Source organism: Oncorhynchus mykiss, chromosome 3 (genome assembly GCF_013265735.2).
Source record: "Oncorhynchus mykiss isolate Arlee chromosome 3, USDA_OmykA_1.1, whole genome shotgun sequence".
Classification (NCBI taxonomy): domain Eukaryota; kingdom Metazoa; phylum Chordata; class Actinopteri; order Salmoniformes; family Salmonidae; genus Oncorhynchus; species Oncorhynchus mykiss.
In genome coordinates this window covers 3,492,522-3,507,590 of record NC_048567.1, presented here as the reverse complement: position 1 = coordinate 3,507,590, position 15,069 = coordinate 3,492,522, and the positions used below count along the sequence as shown (strand labels likewise).

The 15,069-nt window shown below is 42.1% G+C and overlaps 1 protein-coding gene across 1 annotated transcript; it reads right to left on the bottom strand.

Annotated features, from left to right (window-relative positions):
• Positions 1-473: 473 nt before the first annotated feature.
• LOC110520734 (G-protein coupled receptor 20-like) lies at positions 474-13,475 on the bottom strand. The gene is given in 3 exon segments (XM_036965926.1): positions 474-2,184; positions 2,186-2,369; positions 8,239-13,475. Coding segments are annotated over 2 exon segments (1,098 nt in total). The 5' UTR covers positions 2,347-2,369; positions 8,239-13,475; the 3' UTR covers positions 474-1,247.
• Between the last annotated feature and the right edge of the window lie 1,594 nt (positions 13,476-15,069).

Sequence of the window (15,069 nt, the reverse complement as noted above, 5' to 3'; positions counted from 1 at the left end):
TTGGATGCTATTCAACAAATGTACACAACATTCAGTAGCATTTTTTGTCCTGTGATAATTGTAACAAACGGTTACTCAAAGCGCTTTACATAGTAAAGGGCAAACTCATCTCATCTCATCCACCACCAATGTGCAGCACCCACCTGGGTGATCATTTGTGTGCCAGAACGCTCACCCCAATCAGGTGGAGAGGTGAGTTATATTATACCAATTAGGAATGAGGGAGGTGATTAGATGGCCATGATGGAATGGGACCAGGTTGGGGATTTAGTTATTTAAAAATATCTATATTTTACTAGGCAAGTCAGTAAAGAACACATTCTTATTTTTAATGACAGCCTAGGAACAGTGGACTGCCTTGTTCAGGGGCAGAACGATAGATTTGTTTTATCTTGTCAGCTCGGGATTTGAACTTGCAACCTTTCAGTTACTGGTCCAACGCTTTAACCACTAGGCTAACACCCCTACTCTTACAATAAGTGCCATGTTTTTTTTTTTTATGACCACAGAGAGTCAGGACACCTGTTTAATGTCCCAGCCGAAACTAGGCACCCTACACAGGTCAATAAATATCCCCTTCACTGCCCTGGGGCAGAGTGAAGAGTGCACGCTACTGGCCCTCCAACAGTAATACAAACTAAATTAAATGAGTTCTTGCTATAAAATCAATAAGGTTTTGTATGTTTTATTCTATATGTTTTTGGACAATTGGTTTGGTAATATTTGCCAGTAATATAAGTTTAGCATAAAACCAGTTTCTGAGAAGGCTGACGATAAATATGTATTGTGACAACAATGTCACACATTAATCTACAGAAGCTGTTAATCATATATTTCTATTTGTTTCCATAGCAATGCAGTAGAATATTACTTGTCTATTTTGTCAGAGGTCCATCAAATCTAGGATCAAAGTAAACAAATACTCCTCAGATGATAATTATACAGTAGAAATAAATCATGCTGCAATAAACACGTTATAGGTCGTATTCAGTGTCAATGCCCTCCATCGTGACTGGTGTAGGCCAACACAGGAGAAATAACGTTTCTTGTCCGAAAATGTCTTCAAGTACTTACATTTCCAAGCCAACAATAGGCTACAATAATAGAAGCAGGAAAGCATTTTCTCAAATGGGAGAATAGCCTACTGTAGTATGTCAATTGCACTCCAGAGTGTCACAGTTAGGCAATAGAAGTCCATCTCTCTCTGAACACTGAACATCCCATTCCTCAATCTTCCCATCCCTTTCTCAGTCTAACGCTATGTGGTTCCCATGCTGGGGAGAGGAGGAGGACAGGACGTTCATCATCACACTGTGAGCGATAGCTGTGACAGTCCCCGAGCCCTTGGAGCTATTCTGCATGCTGATGATGTTCCCACTGGTCTGCTCCAGCTCTGCCTCCGCCTTGCGGAAGAAGCCCCTCATGCTGGACTGGAAGTTGTTGGTGACGAAGCAGTAGACGATGGGGTCCATGCAGCTGTTCAGGCTGCTGAGGGTGACAGTGACGTGGTAGACAATGATGTGGTGGGGCATGTTGGGGTAGAAGTACACCAGCACCTGCCTGACGTGGAACGGGGTGAAGCAGATGGTGAAGATGACCAGGACAGTGGTGAGGAGCTGCACGGCCCGCACGCGCCTCTCTCTGCTCTGCTGCATCAGACTGGAGTTGGACAGGGCACACATGATGCGCACGGTGAACACCACAATGACGACCAAGGGGAGGAAGAACTCGAAGACGGTCAGGACGAAGAGCTTGGAGACGCAGCAGCCCGCGTGTCGGAACGCCGTGGTGAGGAAGGAGTAGGTGACCACGATAGCGAAGAGCCAGATGAAAATGCACACCCCCTTGGCCACGTTAGGGTTCCTCCACTTCCTAGAGGCCTCAGCCTGTACTATGGCCAGGTATCTGTCCACGCATATACTGGTGAGGAAGAGGATGCTGCAGTACATGTTGACAAAGTAGCTGAATATATGCACATAGGAGCAGTTGAGGCACTTTCCCCCACTGTAATAGAGAATGATACGTGTGGGCAGGGAGAGGTTAACCAGTAGGTCTGTGACAGCCAGATTGATGGTGTAGATGACTGAGGTTGTCTTGGGCTTGGTGCGGAAGCAGAACACGTACAGGGCCAGGGTGTTGAGAACCATTCCCACCATGAAGATGAGTGTGTTGACCACCACCAGAGATCCACAGGCTGTAGAAGTCATTGTAGAGACCCTCGTCTAGATGGGCCAGGCGGTGCATGTACGGCTCTCTGCTCACATTGGTGTTGCCGGCGGAGGTCGCCATGGGCATCACTGTTGAGGTTGAGTTATCCAGTGACATCCCAGTATAGGCAGGCTCCATGGTTCTGTGGTTGGCCCCGCGGCCTGAAAAAAACAACAAAAAAACAATATGGAGTTAAGTGGGTTCATTTTTAAGATCAACACAACTAGACCACACCTATTTATCATGGCATTTTTAGTTGAGGAATTCTGAACCATACACTGAATATTCAGGAAAATATTATTGGAAATCTAAACATAAACCAATATCATAATCATGTTGTAATAATGTTTAGATGGTGTGATATTCTCTAAAGACTGAAGACTGCATCTACAAAACATTAATGAACAAAATATCAGCCCCCTGCTGACACAATTATATTCCAATCATTGTTGTTGTATTACTTGATGAGGTGATCCAAATAAATACTCTAACTTGATACTGGATGGGAAAAGTCTGTCGGACATTATACAGCCAATTCCATTGGATCATGCGGACGTCAGTGTGTCTGCAGTCCAGGTCAGCATCCCAAATTGCACCCTATTCCTTATATAGTGCAGTAGTTTTGACCAAAATCCTGGCCAGAAGTAGTGCACTATATAGGGAATAGGATGCAATTTGAGACACAACCCAGATAAAGTAACCATGTATGTTTGTGTGTACATATCAGGTAGGGAGATCTTTCCTGAGGATCTGGAGTCTCATGAGAACAGGCATCCTGTTACCTAAACACTTATTCAACTTTGACCTGGGCCCTGGACTCTAGCCACCTATGTCACTACTTCTCCACCATCCACTCCCATTGTGGTACGGTCACAGTGTTTGTTTCTGTTGGCATCAACCCCATTAACGAGCCAATTACAAGGGCATCTGAGCTATTCCATTCATTTCAAGTGTTTATTTACCAACTAGAAATCCATTCGTTTTTCTCAGACATGGGAATCAGAGACGGGTGTAATTTATTTGTCTATTTAACAGTGAAGGTGGGCTTTTAGACAGAAAAATAAGCAAACGTATGCTACATAATATACACTAGCAATAGGAACAGGACTGACATAGGAAATGCAGCTGTATAGAGAATTGCAAATGATTCATATTATTCAGTTTTCCCGCCAAGTGAACTTCTTCAAAGAGAATCAGCACAGAGAGCAATAGAGAGTAGAACAGATGCTATGATTTCAAGATGTCAGACATAATTCTTGTGGGGCTTTTGGTGTTTGCAGTGTCATCATAGTATATTATTATGCATTTCAGCCCTACTTTTTTTGAGATTGGGACCTTATGAAATCAACCAACACAGAGTTATCTGATAACTTCCTTTAAAGGGATATCTGACACGCCTGCTCCAGCTCTCCCTCCCTGGTGCTCGAGGGCGCCAGGCTGCCCAGCGTTACGCACTCCTGCCACCATCATTACGCACACCTGCTTCTCTCGTCACGCGCATCAGCGATTCATTGGACTCACCTGGACTCAATCACCTGTGTTGTTACCTCATATCTGTCTGTTCTCTGCTTCTGCATTCATTGTTGTTTGTCTTTGTATTACCTGGTTCTGACGCTGCTCCTGTCCTGTTCCATCTCTGTGCAGAATGAAATGTTCACTCCCCCTACCTGTTTCTCTACTCCAGCATCGGTTCTTACAGATATCATGCAATAAATATTACTTTTAAACAAACCCACCTATTTCAACATCTGACCTCTCTACAAGGTTAAAAGTGAGTCTAAATTAGTGTCATTGTATACAAGACAATACGTTGTAGACAATCCCCTGCCTTAAGTACCTGTTGTGAAGAGCTACTTAGTCTCACTTTGTATAACACCAAGTAGACCGTAGTGCGTTTGGAATAGTCGGACACAACACACACACAGATAGATGGCCTCTGTATCCTCAATCCCCTTCCCACAGCCTGCAATGAACCATATTAGGGCAGAGAGAAGAGGCGAGGGACTGGCAAAGCAGGGAGATCGTGGGGATGTCAACTGAGTGGAAAGGAATAGAAACAGCCAGGCTGCTCAGGCGTGTTAACTTAGAGCAGAAACTGACTGATCACACTGACATCTGGAATTCTTTAAAGAAATTCTCACCAGCTATGTGATGTACACTGAGTATACAACACACCCCTCCCCTTTTGCCCTCAGGAACGCCTCGATTCGTTGGGGCATGGACTCTACAATGTGTCAAATACATTCCACAGGGATGCTGGCCCATGTTGACTCCAATGCTTCCCACAGTTGTGTTAAGTTGGCTGGATGTCCTTTGGGTGGTGGACCATTATTGATACACACAGGAAACTGTTGAGCATGAAAAACTCAGCAGCGTTACAGTTCTTGACTCAAACCGGTGTGCCTGCCACCTACTACCATACCCTGTTCAAAGGCACTTAAATATTTTGTCTTGTGTATACAGTTGCCCATTCACCTTCTGAATGACACACATACACAATCCATGTCTCAATTGTCTCGTGGCTTAAAAATCCTTCTTTAACCCGTCTCCTCCCCTTCATCTACACTGATTGAAGTGGATGTAATAAGTGACATCAATAAGGGATCATAGCTTTCATCTAGATTCACCTGGTCAGTCTGTGTCATGGAAAGACCAGGGGTTCTGAATGTTTTGTATTCTCAGTGTATACAGTGCATTCGGAAAGTATTCAGACTCCTTGACTTTTTCCAAATGTTATGTTACAACCTAATTCTAAAATGGATTAAATTGTTTTTTCCTTCATCAATCTACACACAATGCCCCATAATGACAAAGCAAAAACAGGTTTTTGAAAATCTATTAAAAATAGCAAAACTGAAATATCACATTTACATAACTATTCAGACCCTTTACTCAGTACTTTGTTCAAGCACCTTTGGCAGTGATTACAGCCTGAAGGATTCTTGGGTATGATGCTACAAGCTTGGCACATCTGTATTTGATCTCTGCAGATCCTCTCAAGCTCTGTCAGGTTGGATGGGGAGCGTCGCTGCATATATATTTTCAGGTCTCCAGAGATGTTCGATTGGGTTCAAGTCCGGGCTCTGGCTGGGCCACTTAAGGACATTCAGAGGCTTGTCCTGAAGCCACTTCTGTGTTGTCTTGGCTGTGTGCTTAGGGTCGTTGTCCTGTTGGAAGGTGAACCTTCGCCCCAGTCTGAGTTCCTGAGCGCTCTGGAGTAGGTTTTCATCAAGGATCTTTCTATACTTTGCTCCATTCATCTTTCCCTCGATCCTGACTAGTCTCCCAGTCCCTGCAGCTGAAAAACATCCCCACAGCATGATGCTGCAACCACCATGCTTCACCGTAAGGATGGTGCCAGGTTCCGCCAAACGTGACGTTTGGCATTCAGGCCAAAGAGTTCCATATTGGTTTCATCAGACCAGAGAATCTTGTTTTTCATGGTCTGAGAGTCTTTTTTTATTTTAATTTTTTATTTATCCGTTATTTTACCAGGTAAGTTGACTGAGAACACATTCTCATTTACAGCAATGACCTGGGGAATAGTTAGGGGAGAGGAGGGGGATGAATGAGTTTGCCTTTTGGCTGTCATGTACCCTTTACTGAAGAGTGGCTTCCGTCTGGCCACTCTACCATAAAGGCTTGTTTGGTGGAGTGCTGCAGAAATGGTTGTCCTTCTGGAAGGTTCTCCCATCTCTACAGAACTCTGGAGCTCTGTCAGAGTTACCATCGGGTTCTTGGTCACCTCCCTGACCAAGGCCCTTCTCCACCGATTGCTTAGTTTGGCCGGGCGACCAGCTCTAGAAAGAGTCTTGGAGGTTCCAAACTTCTTCCATTTAAAAATGATGGAGGCCACTGTGTTCTTAGGGACCTTCAATGCTGCAGAATTAGATTTGTGCCTCGACACAATCCTGTTTCGGAGCTCTACGGACAATTCCTTCGACCTCATGGCTTAGTTTTTGCTCTGACATGCACTGTCAACTGTGGGACCTTATATAAACAGATGTATGCCTTTCCAAATCATGTCCAATCAATTGAATTTACCACAGCTGGACTCCAATCAAGTTGTAGACACATCTTAAGGATGATCAATGGAAACAGGATGCATCTGAGCTCAATTTCTAGTCTCATAGCAAAGGGTCTGAATACTTATGTAAATAAGATATTTCTAGTTTTCATTATTAATATATTTCCGTACATTTAAAGAAATCCGTTTTTGCTTTGTCATTATGGGGTATTGTGTGTAGATTGATTTGGCAAAACATTTATTTAATCTATTTTAGAATAAGGCTAAAACGTAACAAAATGTGGAAAAAGTCAAGGGGTCTGAACAGTTTCCAATTGCACGGTATATATATGCATCATAGCGAGATTATATTTGACTACTACATTTACATTGAAGAACAATTTAGAACATCCAAGCTAATGAGTATAACATGCTCAGTTGAGGGCATAATTAAATGAATAATGTAATTTGTCAAAAGCAACGAGAGCACTGTGGCCACAGGCTGCCTACAGCACATTGTAAAGAGACATGCAAAAAATACATGGGATTGCATGACTATTTTAATTTCAATATCCCTGCATATTATCCAGTCCACAAGGCCAAGTTAATCATCATTAGTAGTAATATGGGTTACAGAGGGTGTAATTTACAGGAAATGCGATATCAAACGGCTCTCTGAGGAGATTACAGCGATAAATGGTTTCTTGCTCTGCCAGTTACTACACATTCATTGACAAACTTCTGCTGACAATTGTCTCACACTGTGTTTCCAGCCTCAGCAGCAACTCCCAAGTTGATCAACCACAAACATAATAGTGATGTATTGTTGCTATTTAAAAAACAATCAATAGTCAAATCAAAAACAACATATATATAGCGGTCTGATATTTCACCACAAGCAGACATATTTAGACACAAACAGACATGTTTTAAATGTAACATTTATTTAACTAGGCAAGTCAGTTAAGAACAAATTCTTATTTACAATGACGGCCTACCAGGGAACAGTGGGTTAACTGCCTTGTTCATGGGCAGAATGACAGATTTTTACCTTGTCGGCCTACCAGGGAACAGTGGGTTAACTGCCTTGTTCAGGGGCAGAATGACAGATTTTTACCTTGTCAGCTCAGGGATTCCATCCAGCAATCTTTCGGTTACTGGCCCAACGCTCTAACCACTAGGCTACCTGTCGCCCCAAGGCCTATAGTAGATACAGTAGATATGTCTACAAACAACCATTTTTATTAAAGTGACAACATTGATTCAACCAGTGTTACCCAGTGGCAAGGACATAAGTAATGATTAAGTTATGATAGTGACTTTATAAGATGATCGTCAGAGGACTGCCTTTTAACTTAAAGGAACAGTGCTGTTAATTAAACCGGATTTTCCTGTTTTAAATAATAATATTTCAACACAGTGACCTTTTTATGCGAGTATGCACAATATAATATATATATAGAATTTTCCTTTTCCTACACCCACATGATCAGACTGATCATTTCTATGGCCAAAATAGGCTCAGGGAACTAAATGATAAAACATATATTTTGGAATTATTTTATTAAATAAACACACAGGGACTTATTAGACATACAGTAATGATTAAAAAATACAATTAAAAAGACTGCAGGGGGGCTTTAAAAGTTTAAAGGATGTCATGTTCTGATATAGAGACAGCAAACTAAGTTCAGTCCCAACAGATCAGAAAAACCTTGTGCAAATAAATATCCCTGTGTGAGTTCTGAACATGTCTTGTTTCAGGCAGGATGTAGAATCACATGGGTGAAATCCCACGATGTAGCCCTAATCTACATAAACACCATATAAGGCAATAGCCTCTAACCATTTAAGTGTCAGTAACAAGCAGAGTTTGTGACATAAAGTGAATCTTACTAAGTGTTGTAAAAAACATCCATCATCATCAGTCAACAATATTGCACTGATACGTCTCAGTCAGAAAGAACTCACATCTTTTCCAAGAAGGAATAAATAAACAAAGAAAAACAATCGTCCCTACTTACCTCAACGCCTAGAGAAGAGTGAGGAGATCAATAAATCTGTTGGCCAGTTTGAGGTTACGTCTTGGTCCCCTTGAGGTTAGTAGAGAGACCAGGGCCTCCTCAGTCCAGAACCTCACTGCCCCTAAGGCTTCCTAGTTTATGCCTCTACTGTGTCAACGCCTCATTTCACTGTTTACCTCTGGTCCTCTGCTCCCCAGCATACGGCTCTGCACTCTTCCCATATCTAAACATTTAAAAGGAAACCCCACAGTTCTGTCTCTCTGTGCCTTAGCCTCCCTGTCTGCTCTTCCGCTCAGCATCACACTAACTAATCCGGTCCCCGGTCTTTTAGCTGAGGATACTTAGAGAGGAAGTCTTCCTAAGTTTACATGAACTGTGACATCACTAAACAAGGACTCTCTGTACCACAGACTGTTTCCTAAATGGCACCCTGTTCCCTTTATAGTGCGCTACTTTTGACCAGGGGGCACTATAGTGTGCTATAAAGGGAATAGGGTGCCATTTGGGAAGCGAATACAGTCTTGTGGAATATCCCGGAATTTATTCCTGTGAGACTGAAAAAAAGTAACTGGAAATTGGTAAGTCTTTTTCACAAAAGCTGATTTCAGAGGTTTCATACAAATGAGAAAAATCAAGTGGCATCCTCCTATAACAGCCATGAGGCACATATGACTACATTTCAACTCAAGATCTGGGATCTCTTTAAAACACACATTCCATTATTTACATCAATACAAACATTAAGTTAGCAAGGAAAACCAAAGTGAATCATAACAAAGATCATTTGAAGTGAGAAGTTAGTTTGATGATTCCACTTGACACTTCTAGACTGGAAAACATCATTTCAGTACAGTACCACTCAGGGACAGACTGGGGAACACCAGAAAAAGCCCAATTCAGACAGGCCCACCGGGCTAAAGATGGACGACCCATCTGGCATTTGCCAGAACTGTCCTATGGCCAGTCTGTCTCTGGTACCAGCTAAGTAATGACCCATGAGTGAACCTCTTCTAGACACATTCATCTTCCAGAATGAGTCTCAACTTTTTCCACATTTCCTGTTAGGGACCTCATTTCTCTTGCACTGTCAGTACTCTGTTATCACACAAAAAGTATTGATGTTCAGCAGAATGAGCTGAAAAGTCTATTGCTGTGAGCTGTGCTGACTCATTTTGAGGTATCAAACCAGTTGCATTATTGAAACGGTCAAAATAATGTATTTACTAAAGTATTATGTAACAACATGCTAATACAAGTCTGTTACTGGTTTAATTACAGTGTTATTACACAGGTAAAATAGCAACACAAGTGTTACCTATCTTCCCAGGGTGTTTACTATGAACTGTCTCTGGGCATTGGAGATCACCAGCCTAATACAGTCCTAGTCAACTCTTCTCGTCCCAGCCCCCTAAACATTGTGTCACCATGACAAAGCCCAGGGAGCTGTGTTTCATTGAATGGTCCCTCCTGAAAATGAGCAGGAACCAAACACAGCACATCGCCCCCCACTACCAAAAAAGGACCCCTACTCTGCTGGACCTGAGTTAAGGTGTACATACTGGACTGGATCTACAGACCTGAGTTAAGGTGTATATACTGGACTGGATCTATAGACCTGAGTTAAGGTATACATACTGGACTGGATCTACAGACCTGAGTTAAGGTGTATATACTGGACTGGATCTACAGACCTGAGTTAAGGTGTATATACTGGACTGGATCTACAGACCTGAGTTAAGGTATACATACTGGACTGGATCTACAGACCTGAGTTAAGGTATACATACTGGACTGGATCTACAGACCTGAGTTAAGGTATACATACTGGACTGGATCTACAGACCTGAGTTAAGGTGTACATACTGGACTGGATCTACAGACCTGAGTTAAGGTGTATATACTGGACTGGATCTACAGACCTGAGTTAAGGTATACATACTGGACTGGATCTACAGACCTGAGTTAAGGTATACATACTGGACTGGATCTACAGACCTGAGTTAAGGTGTACATACTGGACTGGATCTACAGACCTGAGTTAAGGTGTACATACTGGACTGGATCTACAGACCTGAGTTAAGGTGTATATACTGGACTGGATCTACAGACCTGAGTTAAGGTATACATACTGGACTGGATCTACAGACCTGAGTTAAGGTGTATATACTGGACTGGATCTACAGACCTGAGTTAAGGTGTATATACTGGACTGGATCTACAGACCTGAGTTAAGGTGTATATACTGGACTGGATCTACAGACCTGAGTTAAGGTGTATATACTGGACTGGATCTACAGACCTGAGTTAAGGTGTATATACTGGACTGGATCTACAGACCTGAGTTAAGGTGTATATACTGGACTGGATCTAAAGCAGGCAACTCTACTTCTGACATGGAATTAGAACTCTGTTGCCTGCAATGTCCAAGAGACGCTGGTTGAATGTTTGTTTCATTCCAGTCCAAGTGGTTCGGACTGGACATCATGAATTGAACGTTTGAGGACATTCTAAGTGTTGTTTAGACAGACCCTTCGCTGCAGGATGACTTCATATTCATGTAGGCTCCTGTGATCTTTCAATAAACTAAGTAAGTGATGGGAGAACGGTAAAACAAACTCGTACATTAAACATCTCATACCACACCAGTGAGACAGACTGTTGGGCTGTAGGGCGAGTATGGAGGCAGTTGTATCTTCTGGTGCTGGATCAAAATGAACCCCAAGGGCCCTAGAAGCAATACCTTAACATTAGACAACAAGTGTCATGGTTAACTGAACAGTTGTGAAACTGGTTGAGGTCAGAAAATAAATATGTAATTTTGGCATTTATATGAACTAAGGGGGTAGAGACAATTTCCACATGTCATTAATCATCTCAGTCATTAACCCACTTGAAACCAGGAGGGACTTTCACTCAATGGAAACGTCCTGTTATAGAAAACCATGTGAAAAGATGAAGGACAACTGGGTATCATCCCATTGAACCAATTGCACAAAAAAATGACAATGGAAAAATACTCCATCTTCTTCTTCTGCCTATGTCAGTTCAGACCCAGTCGGAGGGTTCTGCTTTCTGTCAGAGCTAGAGTTGCAAAATTCTGGGAACTTTCAATAAATTCCCTGGTTTTCCAGAAAACCCAGTTAGAGGATTTCTGAAATCAGGAGGGAATAATCAATAAATTCCCTGGTTTTCCCGAAAACCCAGTTAGAGGATTTCTGAAATCAGGAGGGAATAATCAATAAATTCCCTGGTTTTCCCAAAAACCCAGTTAGAGGATTTCTGAAATCAGGAGGGAATAATCAATAAATTCCCTGGTTTTCCCAAAAACCCAGTTAGAGGATTTCTGAAATCAGGAGGGAATCAAGAAATTCAGAATCTTCCAACTAGGTATTCTGGACAATCTGGGAATTTATTCTTCGTTACCAGAATTTTGCAACCCTAAGAGCGATGCTGTAAAAGCTACAGGCTGCAAAGACAACTTTGAAATGCGTGTGGATATTCTCCTCCAGGCTGCTGTGTGCGCCGTGCAGAGGAAGTGAGTGAATTAAAACACAAAAGATGACAGTAATGTAAGTAAACACACCTCCCCTGCATTACTCACACACATTAGAGCTACTCCCAAATGGCACCCAATCCCTATATACTGTAGTACTCTGACACCATACTCCCTACTGTATATAGTGCACTACATTTGACCACTACCCATAGGGCTCTGGTCAAATTTAGTGCACTACATAGGGAATAGGGTGCCATTTGGAACAATACCCTCCAGCTGAACCAATGGGAACCATATGATATACAGGACAGATGATTTCTGGTGCTGCTGAATGGGAGAGGAAAATTAAAGTCTGAGGAGCTTCAGGATGTTATCAGGACCTTTCTAACAGCTTGTCTAAAGGGGGTCTGTTTCATTTGCCAGGGATTAAGTAAGGGGGATGTTGGTGTTGTAGGCTAAAGTTGGCAAATATTCAAGGTTGATCACAGCCATCATCTCTGAATAGACTAGGTAACAGAACAAGGTTGAACACAGCCATCATCTCTGAATAGACTGAGTAACAGAACAAGGTTGAACACAGCCATCATCTCTGAATAGACTGAGTAACAGAACAAGGTTGAACACAGCCATCATCTCTGAATAGACTGAGAAACAGAACAAGGTTGAACACAACCATAATTTCTGAATAGACTGAGAAACAGAACAAGGTTGAACACAGCCATCATTTCTGAATAGACTGAGTAACAGAACAAGGTTGAACACAGCCATCATTTCTGAATAGACTGAGTAACAGAACAAGGTTGAACACAGCCATCATCTCTGAATAGACTGAGAAACAGAACAAGGTTTGAACACAGCCATCATCTCTGAATAGACTGAGAAACAGAACAAGGTTGAACACAGCCATCATCTCTGAATAGACTGAGAAACAGAACAAGGTTGATCACAGCCATCTTTTCTGAATAGACTGAGTCACAGAACAAGGTTGAACACAGCCATCATCTCTGAATAGACTGAGTAACAGAACAAGGTTGAACACACAGCCATCGTCTCTGAATAGACTGAGTAACAGAACCAGGTTGAACACAGTCATCATTTCTGAATAGACTGAGTAACAGAACAAGGTGGAACACAGGCATCATCTCTGAAAAGACTGAGTAACAGAACAAGGTGGAACACAGGCATCACCTCTGAATAGCACAGAGTTATAGAACAAGGTCTTAATATAGGCCTACTGTATATAATGTTAATTTGGCGTATATTTCACACACCACACACAGACACGGGTACTGTAGACGTAAATCTCCATCTCCCCACCGTTCTTCTTGAGAGAAGACACAAACTGACTCCAAACTTCAGTTCATTGCAATCAGGGATTACAATCTCCTGTCTCGCTCCACTTCCCTAAACAACTGATAACGACGGTGCCAAATATGATTTAGCAGCCAGCCGCTGAGGCTTGGCGTCAGACAGCTGCAGGGTAATCACTAATGTGAATAATTAGAGACGTTGTGTGCGTCCCAAAAATGGAACCCTACTCCCTATATAGTGCTGGTCAAAAAGTGAGCTATATAGGGAATAGGATGCCATGTGGGAGGCAGCTGTTGTCGTCAACCCTTCCCACGTCCCCACGTCTCCTCTCCTCTGCATTCACAGAGACATGTCTCTAGGGCCCTTAGTCACTAAATTAATAAACATACACTACCGGTCAAACGTTTTATAACATCTACTCATTCAAGAGTTTTTCTTTATTTTTACTATTTTCTACATTGTAGAATAATAGTGAAGACATTAAAACTATGAAGTAACACACATGGAATCATGTAGTAACCAAAAAAGTGTTAAAAAAAAATCAAAATATATTTGATATTTTAGATTCTTCAAAGTAGCTACCCTTCGTCTTGACAGCTTTGCACACTCTTGGCATTCTCTCAACCAGCTTCACGAGGTAGTCACCTGGAATGAATTTCAATTAACAGGCGTGCCTTCTTAAATGTTCATTTGTGGAATTTCTTTCCTTTCTTTCATTCTTGAGCCAATCAGTTGTGCTGTGACAAGGTAGGGGGGTATACAGAAGATAGCCCTATTTGGTAAAAGATCAAGTCCATATTATGGCAAGAACAGCTCAAAAAGCAAAGAGAAACGACAGTCCATCATTACTTTAAGACATGAAGATCAGTCAATATGGAAAATTTCAAGAACTTTTCTCAACATCAACTGTTCAGAGGAGACTGTGAATCAGGCCTTCATGGTCGAAATCCTGCAAAGAAACCACTACCAAAGGACACCAATAAGAAGAAGAGACTTGCTTGGGCCAAGAAACACAAGCAACGGACATTAGACTGATGGAAATGTGTCCTTTGGTCTGGAGTCCAAATTGGAGATTTTTGGTCCCAACCTCCGTGTCTTTGTGAGACGCGGTGTGGGTGAACGGATGATCTCTGCATGTGTATTTCCCAACATATAGCATGGAGGAGGAGGTGTGATGGTGTGGGGGTGCTTTGCTGGTGACACTGTCTGTGATTTATTTAGAACTCAAGGCACACTTAACCAGCATGGCTACCACAGCATTCTGCAGTGATACGCCATCACATCTGGTTTGGGCTTAGCGGAACTATCATTTGATTTTCAACAGGACAATGACCCAAAACACACCTCCAGGCTGTGTAAGGGCTATTTTACCAAGAAGGAGAGTGATGGAAGGCTACATCAGATGACCTGGCCTCCACAATCCACCGACCTCAACCCAATGGATTGGGATGAGTCGGACTTGGAAAAGCAGCCAACAAGTGCTCAGCATATGTGGGAACTCCTTCAAGACGGTTGGAAAAGCAATCCAGGTGAAGCTGGTTAAGAGAATGCCAAGAGCATGCAAAGATGTCATCAAGGGAAAGGGTGGCTATTTTAAAAGTGTTAAACAAATTAAAATATATTTTATATTTGAGATTCTTCAGACTTTTTTGGTTACTACATGATTCCATATGTGTTATTTCATAGTTTTGATGTCTTCACTATTATTCTACAATGTAGAAAATCGTAAAATAAAGAAAAACCCTTGAATGAGTAGGTGTTCTAGAACGTTTGACCGGCAGTGCAGCTATATAGTGCAGCTATATAGTGTCTGCTGGGGAAACGAGCCAAGTGCAGTCACTGCAAGGTACTGTATCCTTCTCAATTCATTTGGAAAGGAGATATACAGTTTTGGTCTTCACGTTTAAGACGGAATGCAGATGTACTTTTTGTGAGTGCAAATACACTGTACTCTTATTAAAAAAGGCAAATTGCCAATTACTCAAATCCTACACATTTTACTGTATGTGAAACTGCATGCAACT